A 23,564-nucleotide genomic window follows, 5' to 3' on the forward strand; every position below is an offset into this window, starting at 1 on the left:
ATTAGAAATAGTGTCCATGCCTTTAAGGTATCAAAACATAAGACAAAACCATAAAGCGTAATATAAGCCCTTATATTTCAAATTCAGTTATAAAATTCGAGGTCATTTTGTAATGCCTTAAGTCTGAATAAAACATCACGGCGTTTGGGGAATTGAAACTGCGTAACTTGAAGCAACAGTTCGTTAGACAATCTTAAAGGTTTAGTATGGTGGGGGTGTTCAGTTAGCTATAAACATGAGTTAAATGTTTACAGAAGGAAGGGGTTGGCATATAAGTTGTTTCTAAACGCTAAAAATACAAGTATGTGCACTCTGTGTAAAAACACTTTTGGGAAAACTTAACTACGTGCTTGTGGGTGTATGCCTGAGGTAGACGTACACGTGATAGGTGAAGAATAAGCGGACTCTTGGAGCAAAAGAGGGTCCCACATGACTTCCTGGATAAACCTCCTACACATTGTTAGTAGAATTGACTCTTATACGATCGTTGCTTCCGGGTTGCGCAAACGATCTGCGCACAAGGCTCGTTCTCTGGATGTCTGTTATTTTATAAAGCTTGACGAAGAAAACTCTTTTATTCTGTGAAGCACGCTGACGCTGCTTCCAGCGCACGAAGTATTTATTCTCTTGGCGGTTCACACCAAGACGCCGAGATCCAACATTTTGCTGGTAGATTTTGGAGAGATTTTGTTTGTTTGGAGCACGGAATGCTGGCGAGTTTGGTTACCTTACTTGTACAGAACACAATGTCTCCGACTCTGCTGCTACTGCAAGTTGTGGCCGTCTTTTCATTAACAGGTGAGTGAGCCCAGACTTTATTAATGTTTAAGAACAAAAACATTCCCATTGTAGTTTAATTTATTTTGTTCTGGGAATCTTAAAAATTCTTCACGGGATTCAAGGGGGTACTTCTGCACAAGAAACAAATGGTGTGTTAAAGTATTGTAATTTGTTTTGATATAATTTTCTATGATTATTGATTTATTAACAGAATTTATTTAGTTATTGTGCATTGCGTTAAACTGTCTCTCCACTCCGTTCTGATGAAAGTGCCAAATCTGACAAAATAAACACAAATTGAATTTTCAACCCGTGTACACAATCGTGCCGTTAACGGTACACAAAACGTAATTAGTTTCGTCATGTGAGCGAACGGTTCTGATTTTGAATTGCGGTTTCGTTTTGAAACCAGTTGTCGGGATGTCCCAAACTCCATGATTCGCCACTTTTCATCAGACAGTGACACGGTTCCAAAATACACACTGATCTACCATTTTGCAACCACAAAGTTCTTTTCGGCTAGTCAAAAGAGAGGTTAAAGGCAGTGGACACTTTTGGTAATTGTCAAAGAATAGCCTTCACAGTTGCTGTATCTCAACATACACATAAAAAAAAACTGTGAAAATTTGAGCTCAATCGGTCATCGAACTTGCGAGATAATAATGGAAGAAAAAACACCCTTGTCTCACGAAATTTTGTGCGTTTAGATGGTTGATTTCGAGACCTCAAATTTTAAACTTGAGGTCTCGAAATCAAATTCGTCGAAAATTACTTCTTTATCGAAAACATTGTCGCTTCAGAGGGAGCCGTTTCTAACAATGTTTTATACCATCAACCTCTCCCCATTACTCGTCACCGAGTAAGGTTTTATGTTAACAGTTATTTTAAGTAATTACCAATAGTGTCCACTGCCTTGAGTAGACCTTTATCATGCTGTCTCCATTTTAGTAACGTTCCTTGTGTTGAACAACAATAATTAATGCTAAATAATCATTTTGCAAAAAAGGAACCAGCTTGTTTGTTCTTCCAGCCTCGGTTTGGTTACAATAATATTAATGGAAAAAATTAAGATGGCTGCACCATAATAGAGGTCTATTACATGACGTCACCGACAATTTCTTGTCATTATTGTCTTTCACCCATAGAGACCTTCACATCTTGTGAAAAATATCGACAGTTTTGAAGTTTGAAGAAGTCAGCTTTTCTTTAGAAGTGAAACTTTCAGACAAAAGATGTTTTTGTGAAGGTTTATGCTATGGGACAAATTGGTCATTTCGCGCAATTTAATTTGTTTGCTCACAAAGGCTAGCGTAAGTTGATTATATGCCAATTTAAAGCACGTTTATCAGTGACGTCACCCAGTGTATAGTGTATGTGTAGGCACCGGTTTTGGCAATTTCCAAGCTATGACATTTCATGACGTCATCAGCTTTAAGGCAACGGCTATTTATAAAATGGAAAATTACAGAGATCGAAAGTTGCGTTTTTATTGGACTTCACAGTTTTGACCATTTACTACGAGACGAGCACAATCATTGTGGAGTGAACATAGACCAACCATTTTAATTGTCCTTTTAAAGGCAGTGGACACTAGTGGTAATTACTCAAAATAATTATTGGGATAAAACCTTTCTTGGTGACGAGTAATGGGGAGAGGTTGATGGTATAAAACGTTGTGAGAAACGGCTCCCTCTGAAGTGCCATAGTTTTCGAAAAAGAAGTAACTTTCCACGAATTTGATTTCGAGACCTCAGATTTAGAACTTGAGGTCTCGAAACCAACCATCTAAACGCACACAACTTTGTGTGACAAGTTTTTTCCCTTTCATAGTTATCTCGCAACTCCGACGACCAATCGAGCTCAAAATTTCAGAGGTTTGTTATTTTATGCCTATGTTGAGATACACCAAGTGAGAAGACTGGGCTTTGGCAATTACCAATAGTGTCCAGCGTCTTTAATAAATTGCTCTCAGTTCAACCCTAAAGTAATTAATTGAATAACTAGAACTAGCAAAAAAAATACATGAAAACAGTTAGACAATGTCCTGAATTGAGTTAACTAATTATTCTTGTCAACCGAATAATACGCTAAGTTTGCCCTGATTAGCAACAGGCAAAGTCCAAAAGGTTTTGCTGTCTTCGGTAAAATAAGAGGGCTGCTCAAGTTGATTTACACTCACACATCAACAGGTTTAAGATATCCAACAAAAACACCTGATTTTGAGACCTCAAGTTTAGAATTTGAGGTCTCGAAATCAAGCATCTGAAAACACACAACTTCGTGCGACAGGGGTGTTTTTTTCTTTCATCAATATCTCGCAACTTCGACGACCGATTGAGCTCAAATTTTCACAGGTTTGTTATTTTATGCATATGTTGAGATACACCATCTGTGAAGACTAGTCTTTGACAATTACCAATAGGGTCCAGTGTCTAATTAAGTGTTGTTCAACACCATTATGGCGTAGATTATGAATCAACCTGTTATCTTAGTGTCAAGATCAACACTCAGTTTTTTTTGCAGAAACAGATCAAGTGATGTTTTGCTTTGCTCAACCCCAAAGCATAACAATTTCATTTTGGTACTTTTTTGGTTATTATTGGGAATGACTAAAATAATGTTAAGGTTACTTTGCTACTCCGCTGATGTATTACTTGACATTCAATTAAAGGTAGTGGACACTATTGGTAATTGTCTAAGACTAGCCTTCACAGTTGGTGTATCTCAACATAAGCATAAAATAACAACCCTGTAAAAATTTGAGCTCAATCGGTCATCTATTGCGAGGTAATAATGAAAGAAAAAAACACCCTTGTCACACAAAGTTGTGTACGTTTAGATGGTTGATTTCGAGACCTCAAGTTCTAATTCTGAGGTCTCGAAATCAAATTCGTGGAAAATTTCTTCTTTCTCGAAAACTATGGCACTTCAGAGGGAGCCGTTTCTCACAATGTTTTATACCATCAACCTCTCCCCATTACTCGTCACCAAGAAAGGTTTTATGATAATAATTATGTTGAGAAATAACCAATAGTGTCCACTCCCTTTAACAGTCGCATCCCCGCATCGTAAAATCGGGTGTGATCCATGGCTGTTTTAAAGCAACTAACGGTTGTTAAGTCTTCTGACTGGCACCCCAGAACAGAGATTTTAACCGCGAACATAAGGCAAGAGCGCAGTTGGTAGAGCGCCGGTAAACCGGAGGTCGTGGTTCAAGTCCCGCTCCAGTATGTTTTTCTTTGTTTAATTCGAGAAGACTAATTTAAAGGCAGTGGACACTATTGGTATTTACTCAAAATAATTATTGGCATAAAACCTTACTTGGTGACGAGTAATGGGGAGAGGTTGATGGTATAAAACATTGTGAGAAACAGCTCCCTCTGAAGTGCCATAGTTTTAGAGAAAGACGTAATTTTCCACGAATTTGATTTCGAGACCTCAGATTTAGAACTTGAGGTCTCGAAATCAACCATCTAAACGCACAAAACTCCGTGTGACAAGGGTGTTTTTTCTTTCATAATTATCTCGCAAGTTCGATGACCGATTGAGCTCAAATTTGCACAGGTTTATTTTATGCATATGTTGAGGTACACCAACTGTGAAGGCTAGTCTTTGACAATTACCAATAGTGTCCACTGCCTTTAAAAGAAAACAGCTACAGGAAACTGTTGTGTGTGGGGGGGGGGGGGTAGAATATCTGCATAAAACTAGAAATCTTAAGAATTCAGGACAGAGCCTATTCCACACTTCTTATGATGCGTCACACCTTTTGTAATGTTATTGTTACTGGGAATACACTGTCAGAAGACACTTAACGCTGCACGTGCCGTGTGTTACAATCATTGTTAAGATTGGTTCAAGATTCACTAAATACAGGAGAAGTGTATTGTTTTCAACTCCAAGTTGTTATTTTAGAATAATCTTATATACATGAGGAGCCTGTTTGTATAGATGCAACGTCCCCTGGTGTGTCCTTTCAACAATGTTTGCTCCGAAGGATTGTTTTGTTTGTACTTTTTTCGTTGTCATTGATGTGGATGTAATCTTGAAAAATCAGCTTCAAGTTATGAATTTGTTTTGTTGGATTATGTGTACCTTGCAGTTTAGAAAACTCCATTGGGGATTGCAGCATAAAATCATTAGTATTCATAACAATTTTGTAAAATCCATTAAACATGTGTGTTTGCGAACTCCGGAGTTTTTATGACTTTCACCATTTTGTCAGCTCTACCAATTGTTATGACAACTTAAAATATCTTTAATTGTAAGGTACATGTATACGTTTGATACCCACTTCTAAAATTAATGACAACAAACTTACTTGGTTAACAAACAAATCAATACAATAATTCGTACATAGCGCATTTCACAATAACTGTATCAATGCGCTTTACGTTAGTTCCCTGGTCATAGGGCCAATAACACTCCTTAAATGTTTCTCGAACTCCCTTGGGAGTATACAGCCCTGAGCTGCCTGTAAGGCGCTTGTGGCTTTTCATACACAATATCAACCTCTTCCCTCACAGGTACCCATTTATACCCCTGGGTGAAGAGAAGCAATTATAGTAATCTTGCTCAATGACACAAGTGTCACGACCGGGATTCGAACCCACACTCTGGTGACTGCACCAGAATTTTGTTATTCCCCAAACTTAAATTTCATAAACGTTACTGGCAGAAACGTTTCCCAGTTTGTATATTCCAATTACCAATCCTGCGTAGACTTAACCACGAAATACATTTCGGTGACATCTCTTTCCCATTCAGACAGCAGACCAGTTTATGATGCCAAACATCTAGCGGGTAAACGACCATGCCCTGGCCACAAAACATTAAATCATGTTTCTTAAGCGTATTCTCTTATATAAGTCAGGAGAAATGGAATTGTTATAAATTCATACGCAGAATAGCTTAAACAAAATGCTGAATTGAGAAGTTACTAACCGCCAGCGCACGCACTATTGAAAACAATCGATTGGTTAAAAACAAAAACAAAGATATACCTTAAAAAACAACCAGATATTTTGAATCAGTATGCAAGAAGCATCTTCTCGAGATTACTGGTCACTCTCACTGCGACTACCTCAATAAGAACACACTTCACTCTTACTCCAAGTTCCGGCCTTCAGTTTCCCGCCTCCGCGCTCATTGAACTAATCTCCTTAACTTCAGAAAGTCTTCACATGTTTTTGTTTTTAAAAGTCTTTTCCGTTTTAGATGCTACACAAAAACAAAAAGGTGTAGAATCCTAGTACTGTCTTAAACATCCACAGACTTTCAAAAGTATATACCTATCTCTGCTGGCCCTTCGGCCTAATTGTTTATCCATAAATAAGTACATTAGATCATATCAATATTATCAATTTAAAAGTGGATTTGCTGTGTTCGTTTATCAGATTCTCAGTAATCGTTAATCCAAAAATGAAGAAGAAGAAATAAAAGAGTTCATAGCCTCTCTAGGTGGCCATCTTGTCAAAGACCAGTCTTCTCACTTGGTGTATCTCAACATACGCATTAAATAAAATTTCTTGATAATTTACCTCGACTTCGTTTCGGTAAAATTATCAAGAACCAGGCCTCGTTGAGTTTAAGCCACAAGTTGAAAACCTCTTCACCGCATATTGATTCCCTTTTTAAGTGTATGAACAACAACCACTATAAACATTTTTAAGATTTAAAGATATATTATTTGTTTATGTTTACAGCTGCATTAGTTGGCGCGAGGTACACATCTTCAGACTACTTTGAAGAAATCCTGGAACATAACAAACAGGTAAGCTCAAACTTAAAAGGAGTGTATTTGGTAATTACTTCAACAATTTTTGGGTATACAAAGGGTGGGTAGGACAACAGCAATGTTTAACATGTTGAGAAACGAATATTTTATATTAATGTGTTTTAAACAGCGGGGTATAAAACACGTCAATCTTAGAAACTCTTCCTAACTTGGGATTAATCTTAGGACTCTTGAACACATCCTAAAGTAGGAGGAGTAACTCGTCCTAACTCGAGATAGGCCTAATCCCATCACTGATGCCAACTTTACACACATTTCTCGTGGGTGCGGTAACACCATGATGCTCTTTTAGATACCGGGTGGTTCTGTGTCCGTGTAAGAACAACTTGACGACGTTTCGGTCACTATGATCTGATGGTCTTCAGACGAAAGCTGCACAAGTTTGAAAACCTACTTTATAACATTGTATTATCAATCCATTATATTTTTTTGTTCTTCAGACTCGTCCAGTCAACGATCCTGATCCTGTGCAGCTCTTTCTCGACAGCCTTACACTACCGGCCAAATTGCGCCCTCTGCCGCCAGACGTGCCAACTCTCTACGATATCCTCGAGATGCCGTCGATGGAGGGCGCAAACAAACAACGTATCTCATTTTCGTCGACAAAACCTGTCCATATGCCAGCGATGGGTATGTCGCAGCCGTCAAGAGAAAAACGTTCGTTCGACCTACCATTTTATAAGGTAAGACCGCGGCCTAAGGCTTGCATCTCTTACAGTTATACACACGTCCCTCAAAGGGAAAACTGTAAACGGGTGAATATGAATTGAAATGTAATATGCATGATCGTTTGGTGTTAAACACTATCATGCCGCCTCCAGCCACTTTTAAGCATAGAGAAGATATGCAAATCATCTTTTAGCATTGTGAAAAGGATTACAAATTGAGACTTTTCAGATAAATTTGTTCAGCGCCCAACAAGGAAACACGTTGTAAGTCGTTGTTTATATACGTATTGGTGTATTGGGTTGACTTCAATCTTGTCATGGGCAGCTGCGGGACCAACAGAGGGCCATGTTCTTGGAGAAGTGTTTTTAGTTTAGGTCGATTCTGGTTTAAGAAGACAACAAAAAGGTAAAACACTTCCTTTATATGATGTCAGTCTGACTCGTAATGATGCATGTCTTGGCCAAGTGATTAACATCACCAGTTTAAGTTGTCGAGTTCCGGTCTCGGCACTTGAGCAAGATACATTTAACCGTGATTTGTTGTCCTTCGGATGGGACATTAAGCCGTAGGTGCCGTGTGCATATAAACAAATCCAGAAACACTTTTTTGTGTATGGGTTAACCCTGGCATTTCTGGTTCACATTAAACAAGCACCCTTGATTACAAGCTTCCCCGGGGCATTCCTCACGAGATACGGTGACCGTGGACACCCTGTAGTGTCATTACCGGAAATGTAATTGCTAATTATTATAATATTGCGGTACCCGCATAGGATTCGAACTGCATGTAGCTACCGGGCAATCTCAGTAGTCTAGTTGGTAAGACATTCGTGGGTTCGAATCCCACCCGAGTTGTAATATGCTTGTTATTTTGTTTTCACACAGCACTCAGGGAAGTATCGAGTAGCTTTTACACACATCGGTTACAAGGGTTTATTCTTAATACTCGATGCAATTTGAACATCTATTAAATAATAGTAGTAGTAGTAGTAGTTGAGCGAGAGGTTGTCTTCAGCCGACGCCATCTCAGGAACCTCTGATAATGGTCGCCTTCCACATACTTGGTCTAGACTTGATTCAAGACCCGTTCTCGTGTGAGAGGTCCCCAAGCATATCGCACTTTCTAGCAAACAAGTCGTACAGTGCGCGCTCGCCGTCAAAATGTGGTCCCAGTACGGAACAGGTTGGGAGAAGCATGCAGAGCACCACCAAATAATAGTGTTATAGCGGTAGCACGGGATTTGGACTTGAGTCAAGTCTAATCCTGGTCCAGCATGAGCGTCCTAATCTTATTTGCTTGTTGTCGTGTTGCTCCCTTCTTCAGCTTCGTAGAATAGTCCTATTACTGAAGATGAATATACAATATTATTTTCATTTATTGACAGAAATCTACTGACTCCTCATCGGAAGAGACTCTCAGAGCGTGCCCTGCAAACAGCGAGTGGGTCCAAATGGACAGCGCCACCACTTTAGAAAATCAGGAGGTTTTAGTCGGAGCCCGGCAGTGGTTCTGGGAGACAAAGTGTCTAGAGGAGAACGGCAAATGTTTCGGTTTCCAGAACACATCTGACATGACGTCCAGCTGCAAACCTGTTTATTCTTGGGTGATAGCCTGGGCTCGCCCCTTGGACATTGTCAAATACGAGTGGCGTTTCATTGCACTCAAAACTTGCTGCTCATGCGCAGTTAGTGTCTCCGCAGCGATTTTCCCTCATTAGTTGTCAAACTTCATGATTGTGTAAAAGAAAAACGAAAGCATTTTTGTCAAATGGGGACGAAGATGTTGTACATACGTTTTTTAGGGAAAACTTTATTTTGCTTCAGAGTCTGGAACAATTTACCTCACGACCTTGGAGCATTGCTTCGTATTCTAATCTGTGTTTTTGGTTTTAGCTTGGGTTTTGGCCTGTTCCTTTTAAAGGCAGTGGACACTATTGGTAACTACTCAAAATAATTATCAGCATAAAACCTCACTTGGTAACGAGTAATGGGGAGAGGTTAATAGTATAAAACATTGTGAGAAACGGCTCCCTCTGAAGTGACGTAGTTTTCGAGAAAGAAGTTATTTTCCACGAATTTGATTTCGAGACCCCAAGTTTAGAATTTGAGGTCTCGAAATCAAGCATCTGAAAGCACACAACTTCGTGCGACAATGGTGTTTTTATTTCATTCATATCTCGCAACTCAATGACCAGTTAAGCTCAAATTTTCACAGGTTTGTTATTGATGTTGAGATTCATCAAGAAAGAAGACTGGTCTTTGACAATTACCAATAGTGTCCACTGTCTTTATAAGACATTTGTGTGCCATCGTCGTTTATTCTGCATTTGTGATATGCACGACTAAACTATATTTTTTTTAAAAAGACTTGGGCCCACTGCTTTATAGTTCCCTTCGCCAACATTATGCTGGTGTATATTATGTATTTTTCTCTGCACTATCCACAACTTTTTTTACGAGTGCTTCATGTGGTACAAAATAGCAGTGTAGACTTTCGGTAATTTTTTTTAAACGACTTGGGCCTCGGCTGAGGGCGTTTCACCAACGTTTTTTTCCTGCTGTTTATGTATATTGCTCTGTATCCATCACTTTTGTAAGGTATAGCGGCGCTTCTTGTGGTATCAAAAGGCATGGTAAACCTTGTGTAACTATCAAAGACCAGTATCCTCGCTTGGTGCATCCAAATTTATGCATCAAAATAACAAACCTTTGAAAATGTTGGCTCAACTGGTCAGCGAAGTTGCAAGGGAATAATGAAAGAAACAATACACTTATTGCTTTGCATAAGATTGTGTGTCACTTGGCTGACGATTTTTGCAATTTTTCAGGGCAAATTACGAAATTTAACAAAAAGTCTTGAAGATTAAGCCCGATTAAAACCCGACTGTGTGAACTCGCATTACGCAATAGCTCTATGTGTAAGGAATGCATATGATAATGTATTGGAGTAACCAAACATGGGATGAGAGAGAAATCAAATGGTCCTCATTAGGGAATCCAAGACCCCCTGACACCCCGGGCTCTATACCAACTGGGCTATAGGACACAGAGGTATACTTTATCAGGTCGGTAGAGCATCTGCCCGGAGTGTCTTGGGTTCGAGTCCCTTTGATGTGTCTCTCATCCATGTTTGGTTATAACATTTCTCTGGTGATTAGGCATCATGCCAAACCTTGTGTTTGAATGTATTGGAATATGATGTGGATGTGGATGGAGTGGAAACCGAGCGAGTGAAATGTCGGATGGCAGTGAGCAACAATGTCAAAAAGAGAATGGACCCACATTGAGAATGGTGACGAGCTTTTCCAAACTAACCGCGTTGTCGCACCATTTTATTTTTTGCAGGCATCTTTGAGGCAGCCGACTATAGAGTTTACAGATGTAATATCTCAGTGGTACAGAATACATGTAGGCCTATGCTTTATCACTCCCAAGCAGAGGTGTATCAAAGCGCTCAATTTTTTTTGTCTGCAAGATTTGTTAAACTACCCTTTTGAATTATATCAATTATTTTACAGAGGCATGTAACGGTTTACAAGGTGCTGTGGCGCAGAAATGCTGCCGATCAAACCAGGAACACCGCGTGTGAGCACCTTCTCTTTACGATAGGTGCACTCTTTACGTGCATTAAACACAACACACGGGACCTACGGCTTTACGTCCCATCCGAAGGACGCAGCTATTATACTGGTTAAGTGTCTTGATCAAGGACACAAGTGTCCGACCGGGACTCGAACCAATACTCTGCCAATCAGAAACGCGTCAGAACTTGAGCCTGGTGTTCTTATCTGCTAAGCCACGACACGGGGGGGGGTATTGTACCCGCCCACACTCCTTAATATCAAGTATGGTAGCGAGTGACAATGAGTGCATGAAACCGTGTTCGCAAGTGGTTGTCATTTGTGTTTGAAACCTCAAAACAGTTCATGAAATCAGCGTCCGATTATAAAGAATGTAATTCGTTGTGTTGTTCAAGACATTTAGCTTCTACTTGAAGGCTCTCCTTTCCCATCTCAGTGGCAAAACTAAGGTAATGCTGTAGCTCTGGGTTCCTTTGATATTTAAATCAGCTAGCTATGTAGTATTCCTTTGACAACATCGTCAAAGTTTTGTCAACAATGACCGTTGAGCCCCCACTACGTAAAGGCCGGCTGTATCTTTTCCCTATCTCTCTCTCTCTCTCTAGCAGCCAGCAGCACCACGTAGCAGTGAACAAATGGATGAGTATTCCAGCACGTTATTAACTTTAGCTTTGGTTTAGTCATTGTGGTGTTTCAATTTGCCAGCTTTAAGTATACAGTTAAATACAGATACACCAGAGTGACCTAGTTTAATTACCTTACCGGCACGCCCTCTAGAGGTCCCTCGGGGGACCGTGCCCCCACCCTTAACTAATATCCACCCGGGTGCCCCACCCCCTCCCCCATTTGAAATCTGGCCTTCTGAAATCAAAATTACCCCGGGAAAGGAGGCATTCTGTAAGCTTTAAAGTGATAATTTCAACGTGCTTATAGTTGTTTTCATTTTACTCGCAGACAGTCTATTTGTTTTTAACAATTTGTATAATTATGACAAAAGAAGAGCACTAAGAAAGCCTTGTTTATAAACGATTAATACATCTTTATTGCCAAAAAAGTCCCCTCCTCACCTCTAGAAAAACAAAAACAAAACACGTGCCCCTGTATAGATATTTACCCTATACTTGTTCGGTGCAGTTTCTGATAATATTGTGAAGTTTTTATGGTTTAAGCTGTGCTGTCATGATTGCCATTATTTGTGAAGTTGAAAGAGGGCGCTGTGGTGCTACCGTGAATAGAGCAAGTTCGAGTGCGCATAGACGACTTTTGACCAGCAACGAACATGCACAGTGACTTGCTCACTCAAACTACTCGTTTGGAAGCCAATAAGTCAAACGTCGATTGTAAACAACACTCCACTGCCTACAGCGTTTTCGATATACCGTGTGTCTCAAATACACTTTTGAGATGGCTGCCGAATTAAAAATGTATGATTCTGTGGGAAAGGGTTTATATGTATCGGCAGACACCAACAAGTCTGAAAATAATTCATGTTTGGGTGAGCACTCACTGAAGAAATAAAGTAGCCGACATCTTGGAGTGAATTTTGTAAACTCCGAAGTACTTAATTCCCACAGATTGGAAGGCTAATTACTGCGCAACCTAATTTCCAAACCCTTCACAAAAGTGAGCAGTGCTCACCCAACCATGGTGTTTTTTTACTTGTTGGTGTTTTATGAAAGTTGAATCCGTAAGCTATCCATACATCTAAACATTCCCCCCCCCCCCCCCCGAATCACATTATTGTGGAAGTGTCGTGGCCGAGCGGTTAAGAGCACCGAATTCAAACTCTGGTGTTTCTGATCAGCAGAGTGTGGGTTCGAATCCCCAGCCGTGACACTGTGTCCTTGAGCAAGACACTTAACCATTGCTTCGGATGGGACGTAAAGCCGTTGGTCTCATGTGTTGTGTATAACGCATGTAAAAGAACCCAGTGCACTTATCGAAAAGAGAAGGGGTTCGCCCCGGTGTTCCGGGTTGTTGCTGCTTAATGCGCCGTATCACCTTGTAAACCCTTATAAGGTGATAAATAATTGGGTCGCAGAATTCATCACTGCAATAACCTATCTTTCTGAAAGTTTGTATATACTCAGCGCCTTGAGCACCTTGTTTGGTGGATACGTGCGCTATATAAGACTTCGATATTATTTTTATTCGGCAGCCATTTAAAAAGGTTGTAGTTTTTTTAGACACCCTGTAGTGTCTATCACTGCAGTGACCATGGTTCCCCTCGACACTTTACACATGCAAACATGGAACAGGCTCTTAAAACTAATGGTGAACTCGTTAGCCTTTTTGAAAACGGTGTACACTCTTAGGGTTGCACTGTTTGGCTTTGGTAAATGTCTGATCAGGTTTACATAGTATACCATGAGTATATACAAATATTGACTGCTTCGAGAAGTATGGTTAAAACTACGACTGCTGTTAGTGAAATCGATCCCTGGTTTCAAATGGTCGACCACAGTGCGTTGTCAACCAATGGTCGACCAGCCTGGGTTCGAGTCAAAATGGTCAACACTCGAACTTGCTCTTTCGTAGTGTGTGGAGGGACATTGCATGAGAGAGACAGATGGTGGCCGAGCTATGCGTGCATTAACGAGATCATGCAAATAATAATCAACAATATTTGACAACAACAAACAAGTATTTAATGGATGTTGAATTTGTTTCGGGAAAAAAGAATATTAAATTTAGTTTTTTACCCATATACACCGATGTGTGCTAGTGTACTGTATACATATTTGTAATATGAGAAACAAAACATTTGATCATTATCTAGTCTTCAACACGATTGAGAGTATCAATGTTGATTCAATTTGAGTCTGTCTATATTTCTCTATAATACAGCCGAGTAAATATTATTTACATTGGTAAAAATAAGGTATTTGCGTGTTTATTAGTCCCATTATATTTGCGTGTGTACCATTACAGAGCATTAAATAGTTCTAAGCTAGCTGCTATATATTGTAGTATATAAAAGAAAAGTGTTTTTAATTTTGAATGATTAGTGTCTATTATTGGTTTCATCTGTGAAGTAGCATAAATATTAAATATGCACCATTAACACCCCTCCGCCGTTGAACTTGGTAGCTTTAAAAACAGTGGACACTATTGGTAATTATTCAAAATAATTATAAGCATAAAACCTTACTTGGTAACGAGTAATGGGGAGAGGTTGATAGTATAAAACATTGTGAGAAACGGCTCCCTCTGAAATAACATAGTTTTCGAGAAAGAAGTAATTTTCCACAAACTTGATTTCGAGACCTCTTAGAATTTGTGGTTTCGAGATCAAGCATCTGAAAGCACACAATTTCGTGTGTTAAGGGTGTTATTTCTTTGGTAGTTATTTTCACAACTTAGACGACCAATTGAGCTCAAATTTTCCACAGGTTTGTTATTTTATGCATAATATGTTAAGATACACCAAGTGAGAACACTGGTCTTTGACAATTACCGATAGTGTCCAGTGTCTTTAAGGGCTTTAGTTATGTATTCATTAGGAGAGAATACGTCATCGGTTATTGAAATGCACTAATGCATGAAGTTCGGTGGTCTAGTGGTTAGACTTCTGCTATAGCAGTGCAGACGTTGTGGGTTCGAATCCCAGCCAAGTAATTCGCGGGTAATTTGTTGTATCTTTATCGAAACTCGGGAAAGAACTAAATAAACGCGGCAAACTCTTGAATTCTAGGTAGAGCAAGACACAAAAACGAACAAAAAAACCTTCAAATAATACTTCGTACAAGTCAGACAACAAAGGTGTCATTCGAAACCATTGACTTGTTACAAACCAGTATCCTTTTCGTCCATCCTACACCCACGTCTAGTTGTCTCCTGCGTCAACCTGAGGCCATTGTTGCCCTCTCGTTCTTATAACAGTCACACAATCTTGCCCATCAAAGATATGCATTAATTGGAATTTAATACTTAAGAAAACGAGGACTATATAAAGCCATGTTGTTTTGTCCTAATTCACATTGACATACTGTATACTCTGTTAACGAGGATGTGAGTGAGTTCATTAAGAGACACAACTTTTATAACGAGCGCATTGCGAGAATAAGACTTGATCCAGCGAGCGGATTTACTAGAAGTCTCAGAGCGGATTTACTAGAAGTCTCAGAGCGGAGTTTTTAAGTTTTAGTATAAAATGAATTTCTTGCTACTTCAGTTGTTTTTAACAAACGATGCCAAGATGCGAGCTTCAGGTGTTGGGGCTAAGGCGGCACTTGTTGTCTTGTTAACGGGTAAGTTTTGATGGTTGCGGTTCTGTAATACTTTATATCAGAAGTAACTATAACTTTTCGGATGTACAGTGTTTGCTCTGAAAAGAGCCGGTCTGGTCTCCAGGCCGGCGTTGTCTCCAAAGACCACATCGGTACTTTTCAGAGCCAACACTCCTCCCTCATAGAGATATTACTCAAAGTGTACCCGCAAGTTAACAATTGTCAAATAGTAACTTAAATGTTTCAAACCATGCAAATGTATAGGACTAATGACACTTTTGGTAATTACCCAAAATAAATGTTAGCATAAAAACTACCTTAGCTGTTGATAGTAAAATACAACATTGTCTCTGAAGAAACCTATTTTTGAGAAGTCAGGTAATTTGTCACTCAAATTAAAAGACTTTCAGGCCTGACACCCTTTTTAGGAATCTGAAAGCACACAAATTTGTGCAACAATGGGTTTTTATGTCGGTATTCTCTTGCAACTTCGCTGGCCAATTGAGTTTAAACTTTCACAGGTTTGTTATTTTTATGTTTAAGGGAAGGTATACGTTTGGTAATTACTCAAAACAAATATCAACTTAAAAACCGAATTGGTAACGAGCATTGGAGAGCTGTTGATAGTATAAAACATTGTGAGAAACGGCTCCCTCTGAAGTAGCATAGATTTGTAAATAGAAGTAGTTTCTCACTAAAATCATAAAAGACTTCTAGCTAGAAGTCTTTTATTCCCATCTGAAAGCACACAAATTCGTCAAACAAGGGTGTTTTTTTCTTTCATCATTTTCTCCCAACTCCGATGACCAATTGAGCTCAAATTTTCACAGGTTTGTTGTTTTATGCATATGTTGAGATACACCAAGTGAGAAGACTGGTCTTTGACAATTACCACTCCATTTAATATCTATGTATAATTTGACTTGCATTAACACCATGTATATATCTACTTGGTGGGTAGATAATGTTCTTTAGAGAACTGTCTTGCTATATATTACTGTATAACCTTGACATAGATTTTCGGAATGTGGAAGATAAGAAATCGACCGGGAGACTGCTTTCGCTTATTGTGGATCGAAGAGACTATATACTCTATATCAACTTCTCGACATCTCGACTAATTTGCTCTAGTCATCGTCATAATAATGAGAAGTCTTCTCGATCCACTAAAGCTAAAGTTAGTAGTCCCGTTCCATTGTTAACCTTCCGCCCAGGTAGCAGTATCAACAGCTCGGTACCAAGTAAATTGTTTCGTTAACATTTGTGTCCAGTGCCATTAAGTAACTGGCGCTGTACTCAACTGGAACTTTCAAAGGTGACTTTTCTTGAAGCTTTCTTGATATTATTGTCTAAGTTACTCCGTGTTACCCTTGACAAAAAAATCTAATGACCCGCAACCTTTAAAATAAAGAAATGACAAATATTTGAAAAAAACAAAATTCTTTATGGTTCTTATTTTAGGTGAATTTCTACCCAAAAGAATGCGAGGAACCGCGTGAAGATTGTGAAATAGTCTTGCATTGTACTTTATGTATGAGGATGGATCAGCATTTATTCTACGCGGCCACATACAACAATCAGTTTAATCACAGTCTGAAAATATTTACCAATTAGTTGGTCCCATTGTTAATCAACTTCAACCCTAGTGACGCAACATGACGTCATATTATGTTTGTCCGGGTTTCTAGATTTTGTAATCAAAATTGGCAAAAGTAAAAAATTGAATTTGATTGAACAAAGGTGATTGGACGTAGGCTAAGCCCCCATTAAAGGATTGGTTTCATTGGCAATAATCTGCATAGGCGTAAGACTATCCACAATCTTAAATCTCCCGGGTCAATTGACCCGGAATCCCTGGTCCCCGCGGATAGCCTGACCCCTTTGTGCGTCATGCTGACCCAGAGCGTCGGTTAAAAAAATTAATTCTAATCGTGTTCTTTTTTTATTTTACCCATTACATCTGCCATAATAGTTACAAGTTAATTACAACATGGTTTCCATCTTAGCAGTCTTATTTATGTTTTTTTTTACTGTTCTTTAGTTTCCCAAGTTGCATTGCATTTTTTTTAAAGATGGCGCTTGTATGATGGGCTAAAATCTAAAAGACGCCTGACTGAAACTAAAAGTCAATCTGATATATATTATACGGCGGCACTCCTAAAACGTAAAAAAGAAACCTAGGCCCTTTTCGAAACGACGGGATTTGGCTTTGGATTCGGCTCAGGCTAGCTTTGCCCCGCTGTTGTTTTGACAAAAGCGCGTGCTTTGCGTATACAAGCCCAAGGTTTCAGACGAGAGGACGGAGCCTGAAGTCGATCAAAAGCCGAAGCCGTGGTTTCGAAAAAGGCCAAAGGCCTACACATGTTTGTTTTTCTTCTCATGGTCACGTGATGCTCTTGTTTTGTTTCATTTGCAGTTGTTTTTGGAAAGACAAGCGTGGATTCGACACATACATCAAACATACATCTGCCAGAGGTAATCAGCTATGATACAATGTACAATGTTAGGATCACAACCTTTTTGCACAGGTGCTCCTTTTGTTTTAGCAGCGGCACGGCGGCGCGGTACTGCTCAAAAACATTGGAAACAAGGATGATCCTAACTGTTGAATGGGAAATGCTATTCCCTGGGCGAATAGGTCTTTTTGATCGCCGGTGCGGATGGGAGTAATAGTGAGTGTCACGTGAAGCAAGTCCCACCAATAAAATGACAAGGATCTGTATGTCAGTTATATAAAATTAGTTATTTTAATTATATATCTATGAACTGTCCCGGCCGTTGCTCTCGACCAATGTGAATGAATTAGCTGTCTTATAAGCACAGGTGCAAGCTCGCGTGTCCTGCCCATGTTTAAACACATTTTACTGGTCATTATCAAAGGTTTAAACACCCCACGTGACGCGCTCTCCACCAATAGGAATAGCGAAACTGTCTTAGGTATTTATGAATAAAACATACAACAGGGTGAGTCAAACAGAAGTTGACCGAGATTTCTGATTTGAAAACAAAACAACAACTCAACTGACACTCAAACCCCAGTGCAGCACATACAAACAAGCACTACTCTTGGGAAGAATCAATTTCTTTCATTCGTTCCTTTCTCATAAGCAGGGGCGAGTGCTTGTTGTTGCACTTTTAAGTTCCATTTGTTTTATTTGAAGAAGAAAAAAAATCACCAGTCACGGTCAATTTCTTTTTTAATCCCAGCCGTGACACTTGTGTCCTTAAGAAAGACGCTTAACAATTGCTTCGTCCTTCGGATGGGACGTAAAGCCGTTGGTCCCATGTGTTGTGTAACGCATGTAAAAGAACCCAGTGCACTTCGAAAAGGGAAGGGGTTCGCCCCGGTGTTCCTGGCTGTGGCTGCTGTATGCGCCGTAGCACCTTGCAAATCCTAAGGTGCAAAATAATTGGGTCTCAGAATTCATCACTGCAATAAAATATCTTTCTGAAAGTTTGTATATACTCAGCGCATTGAGTACCTTGTTTGGGCAGATACATGCGCTAAGACTTCGATATTAACCCTCTAGTCCCTGCACCGCCCGAGTTTGCTGAAAACCAATTTCTCAAGATTCTTGCAGTAAATTACTGGAATCGTAGTTCGCATTTTAAAAGATAGCCATGGCTTGATATGTATGCACAATTTGTTCTCATGGTTCAATAAATGGGAACAATAAATGCCTCTCGTTAAACGGCTACGGTAATTTTTTTGGCGAATATTTTTGTGCACGGATGAAGTGGACACAATAGCTTTTCAAGGCTTTTATCTGGCTCAATGCTCGTACGCGTACTGTTTTAATGCGAAGGCGTTAATTTTCGACAATATCATCATAAATGATGAACAATTTCCTGTTTACTAATGAGCGTTTTTTTTTCGTAAGAGCTAAATTATTTCATCATCATTAGGTTCGACAAGTCAACTGTGAAGGGAGAATTAATAACGATCTATAACAACTGGATATATTAACAAATGCGTAGACCTACTAATGACTATCGAGTTTTATTTTGATGTTCCGTTTTTTTCTACAAACACAAGCTATAGCGAGGTTTCCTCGTACCGCATAGAGGCGGCTGGGCGGTACAGCGGCTAAATGGTTAAACCACTCTAAATAAAAGTCGCTTGTTTGCCCCCCCCCCCCCCCTTTTCACGATGGTGTCAACAACTAATTAATTTCGGCTAAATCTGAATCAGTGAAAATAAGGTGTTAACCTTTTTATTTTAACTTTTTATGTAGCCATTCATTGACATCCTAGACGTTCCTCCCGAGCTAAGAAGCATTCCGGAGAGACCGACCATCTACGATCTAATCTCAATCCCATCCATGGATGATACAACCTCTTTAAGGATATCTTTTGCACCAACCAGGCCCAGACATATCCCAGGTATGCCGGCAATCGGTCTGGTCTGGAATCAACAATCGGGAGAGTTTATTCAAGAGCCGCCTATTTCTATTTTTAAGGTATGGGGTTTAAAGGCACTGGACACTATTGGTAATTGCTCAAAATAATTGTTGTCATAAAAAACCGACTTGGTGATAAGCAATGCGGAGCTGTTAGTATACAACATTGTGAGAAACAGCTCCCTCTGAAGTAACGTAGTTTTCGAGAAAGAAGTAATAATTTTTCACGAATATTGAGGTCCCGAAATCAAGCATCTGAAAGCACGCAACTGGTTTTTTACAATTACCAAAAGTGTCCAGTATCTTTAAGGCACATTCTCTAATAATAGTTTGAATTGATGGGTGTCGTGGCTGAGCGGATAAGAGCACCGAAGCTCTGGGGCCAATTTCATAGAGCTGCTTAAGCAAAGAGTTTGCTTAAGCATGAAAATAGCTCACCTATTTTACACACGTTACTGGCCAAAATTTCATGCCATATACATTGCTTGTGACTGGTATTCAGCTGTTGTAACAATTGAGTTGAGTCTTGGCCGGTAATCTGATTTTACTAAGCAAGGACTTTTTTGCTTAAGCAGCTCTATGAAATTGAGCCGTGGTGTTTCTGTCCAGCAGAGTGAGGGTTCGAGTCCCAGTCGTCTGACACTTGTTTCCCTGAGCGAGACACTTAATTTGTTTAATTTTTTTATAAATGGGGTACATGAGAGGGCAGAGATGGTTCTTGTGATTGATTTAGCTTAGTTGCATACCAGGCTGTGGTTTAAGGAATAAATGAAATGGCCCATTTGACTCTGGTGTACATGTTGGCAGCGATTTGAGACGCCCTTCGGGTTTAAAACGGTGAATAAACGTATCATGACTTCGTAAAATCTACTAACTGCAAAAATGAGACTTCAGATACTGAAACACTACTGACTGTTAAAAATGGTGACTTCAATTTGTAAAAATGTTTAACTGTTTTAACTTATTAGAGAGATCACAGTCCACCATTACGAGCGTGTCCAGTGACGAATGAATGGATTCACGTAACGACCGCTACGGACATTTATAACGTACAAGTAGGTATAGCGGTTGTTTTGTTCCGTTGATTTATGTACGTACCTATAATAAGGGCCTTTTCACACGAAACTATACGATCTATCTTAACTCCTCGGTGGCAGAATATTCAATGACGGATCCCAGAAAGACAATCACCCTTTCCCCAAATGCATTGCTTTGGTTGGTTGAAAAGAACAATGGAACCACGTCTGAATGCGCCCTGACAATCCCAATCGCTTATAGCCCCGACTGTGCAACCTGACTATAATTATGCATATTTCCTGGTGTTAAATCGGTTTACTGCGTTACGCATTAAACCCTAGTAAGTATAGCAGTTGTTTTGTTCCGTTGATTTATGTACGTACCTATAATAAGGGCCTTTTCACACGAAGTAACTTTGAGGCAACCACCATGCAGAATTACAGAATTGATAAGAAAACAACATCGAGAAGATCAATGATCTACATAAACTAAAACGGTCTAGATAGAAACAACCTTGAAATATTTCACTCTGAAATGTAATATTTGATAAGAATTAAGCAAACTAACCTTCCGTTGGAGTTTACCTCAGTGAGCGTTTTATTACTTTTTTTATTTTTTTATTTTTATTTTTTCATTCATTCAAACTGATATTTATTTCCATACTTCACGAAAACAGAGTACAAACAATGTTTTTAAGGAATAACCAATAAACAAAGCTATTTAATGAGGGTGAGGTTTTAATCGATGACATGCAAAATGTGTTATCGGTTTTTTTTATTACACTGCGAAAACTGAGGTGTTTAATTGATTCTCTTCCTATCCATATTATGTGGCAACACGGACCGTTTTGAATTTTAACAAAAGTAATGAGGATATTAATAACACCGTATTGGTATTGTCACATTGTAGATACCAGGAATAATACATTTACAGTTTTTTAAGTGTATTTTCTCGTGATCCAGTTGGCCAATCGATCTCTAGAGGCTTGTCAGTTCATGTAATATGGTGGACTACAATAAGTGCTTACACTGACAGCAACTGTTACTGTTTTGTTAGCAAAAACTAATTCTGTAATTTTCTTTTAAAGGCAGTGGTCGACCCTAATTGGTCATAACTCAAAATAATTTTTAGCATAAAACCTTACTTGGTGACGAGTAGTGGAGAGAGGTTGATATTGTGAGAAACGGCTCCCTCTGAATAGTTGCTAGCTCATAAATGACAATAAAAAACGTCCACACCGGCTGTTGGAACCCTTAAAGGCAGTGGACACTGTTGGTAATTACTCAAAATAATTATTGGCATAAAACCTCACTTGGTAACGAGTAATGGGAGATGTTGATAGTATAAAACATTGTGAGAAACGGCTCCCTCTGAAGTGATGTAGTTTTCGAGAAAGAAGTAATTTTCCACGAATTTGATTTCGAGACCCCAGAATTTGAACTTGAGGTTTTGAAATCAAGCATTGGAAAGCACACAACTTCGTGTGACATGGTGTTTATTCTTTCATTATTATCTCGCAACTTCGACGACCAGTTGAGTTCAAATATTCACAGCTTTGTTATTTTATGCTTATGATGAGATACTCCAAGTTAGAACACTGGTCTTCGACAACTACCAATTAAGGCCACTGTCTTTAACTTTGGTTTCTGTTAACATCCACAGGTTGAAGTCAGTCAGCTTCAGTGGTTCTGGCACACCACCTGCTTGCAGGAGAACCAAGCTTGTTTTGGTTTCCCCTCGTCGGTCGAAGATGGTTCTTTCTCCGAGTGCCGAGAGACAAACTCCTGGGTGATGGCCTGGGCTAGGGAGGTTGGGGAGACCGAATACTCATGGCGACACATTGCTATACCGACATGCTGCTCGTGCGCTGTGACAGAAGGGCGGCTGAGCGCTGAGCCGAACACCCCGAATGGAATTGTGTAGTTGATTGGTTGATTGAGGTTATTCGGATAAATCTACAGCAAGAACATGCCAAAAGTACATACACAACAACAAGAGAAAAGACAATGAAATAAGATAAACCAAAAAAGAACACAAGATAGAAATACTGAGCCCAAAAAACGCCAACGACTGAGATTTATTTTTTCGTTGGGTCCTTACAAAAAACGACAAACACCAAAACGAAATGGAAGTACCAAAACACTCAAACCTACTCAAGAGCGACAAAATAGGTCATAGAAAACAAGGCAAACAAAATAATATTCATTAATTAAAAAATGTAGATTTTTGTCTCGAAGTTGCGGGTGGATGGGTCAAACGAATCACCTGAAGATTTTATTTATAATAAAACATTTACCATCCCATGTAGTATAATATCAATAACCGAAAAAGAAGAAGACAAAATACACAGCTGGCCAAGCTGGGAAGATTGTCAGGGCCCGATTTCACAGATCTGCTAAGCACACAAATTTGCTTAGATAAAAACTTCATTGATAAAAACAGGATTACCAACCAAATTTCCATGTGTTGCATATTGCTTGTTATTCGGGTACTCAGTTGTTGTTTGTTTATCCTGAAAATGGAATTTTGGTTGGTAATACTGTTTTTATCAAGGCAAAAATTTCATGCTAAGCAAATTTGTGTGCTTAGCAGCTCTATGAAATTGGGCCCATATCATTCTTCTGAGTAACACATTGTTTGTTTCACCCAGGAAAAGAAATTGAAAACAACCGATGTTGGGGACCTTTGATCTAAAATAATATAAATGTTTCTTTTGAGGCTGCGTTATATACTTTGGTTCTTCAGTAAATATAATTATGAAACCGTTCAACATTTAAATATATTTAAGTCACGCCACATTGTTCTTTTATCGCGTGGTATTAATTTTGTCCATGATCATGTGATGGTATTGGCTACCTCGAAGTTCCTTTTTCATGCCTCCATCTTGATCATGTTCTTCGTATCGAACAACAATAATGAATGCTAAATCATTTGGTGAATGAGAACCAAAAATGTTTTGTTCGTCCAGCCTCGGTATGGTAACATTGATATCCATGGGAGAAATTAAAGATGTCTGCACCATGATAAAGGTAAACAACTGGCTTCATGCGACAACCACCCCCCCCCCCCCCCCCACCACCACCACACACACA

At 39.3% G+C, this 23,564-nt stretch overlaps 2 protein-coding genes across 3 annotated transcripts in view; both read left to right on the forward strand.

Annotated features, from left to right (window-relative positions):
* The window catches only part of LOC139939798 (uncharacterized), a 68,157-nt gene extending 44,667 nt beyond the window's left edge, over positions 1–23,490 (forward strand). Inside the window, exons 1-5 of one of the 2 annotated variants that reach the window (XM_071935916.1) lie at positions 14,932–15,076; positions 17,472–17,530; positions 19,291–19,515; positions 20,424–20,510; positions 22,135–23,490. In XM_071935916.1, coding sequence (XP_071792017.1) covers positions 14,980–15,076; positions 17,472–17,530; positions 19,291–19,515; positions 20,424–20,510; positions 22,135–22,395 — 729 coding nt within the window. In that variant the 5' untranslated portion in view covers positions 14,932–14,979 and the 3' untranslated portion in view covers positions 22,396–23,490. Of the gene's footprint in view, positions 1–14,931; positions 15,077–17,471; positions 17,531–19,290; positions 19,516–20,423; positions 20,511–22,134 lie in introns of those variants that run through there. The other variant, XM_071935917.1, reaches the window with a different exon arrangement.
* Positions 473–13,772, forward strand: LOC139940114 (uncharacterized). Its single transcript, XM_071936360.1, has 4 exons — positions 473–798; positions 6,486–6,553; positions 7,018–7,260; positions 8,631–13,772. The coding sequence occupies exons 1-4, from the start codon at positions 708–710 to the stop codon at positions 8,961–8,963; spliced, it is 735 nt and encodes a 244-aa protein (XP_071792461.1). The 5' UTR covers positions 473–707; the 3' UTR covers positions 8,964–13,772.
* Positions 23,491–23,564: the final 74 nt, after the last annotated feature.

The sequence above is a fragment of the Asterias amurensis genome, chromosome 7 (genome assembly GCF_032118995.1).
Source record: "Asterias amurensis chromosome 7, ASM3211899v1".
Taxonomy (NCBI): Eukaryota; Metazoa; Echinodermata; class Asteroidea; order Forcipulatida; family Asteriidae; genus Asterias; species Asterias amurensis.

Excerpts from the sequence above, each read along its gene's own strand:
- LOC139940114 (XM_071936360.1), top strand. The coding sequence starts at position 708 with ATGCTGGCGAGTTTGGTTACCTTACTTGTACAGAACACAATGTCTCCG. Across the intron at positions 799-6,485 it reads GGCCGTCTTTTCATTAACAG|CTGCATTAGTTGGCGCGAGG; the intron begins GTGAGTGAGCCC and ends TTATGTTTACAG. Across the intron at positions 7,261-8,630 it reads TCGACCTACCATTTTATAAG|AAATCTACTGACTCCTCATC; the intron begins GTAAGACCGCGG and ends ATTTATTGACAG.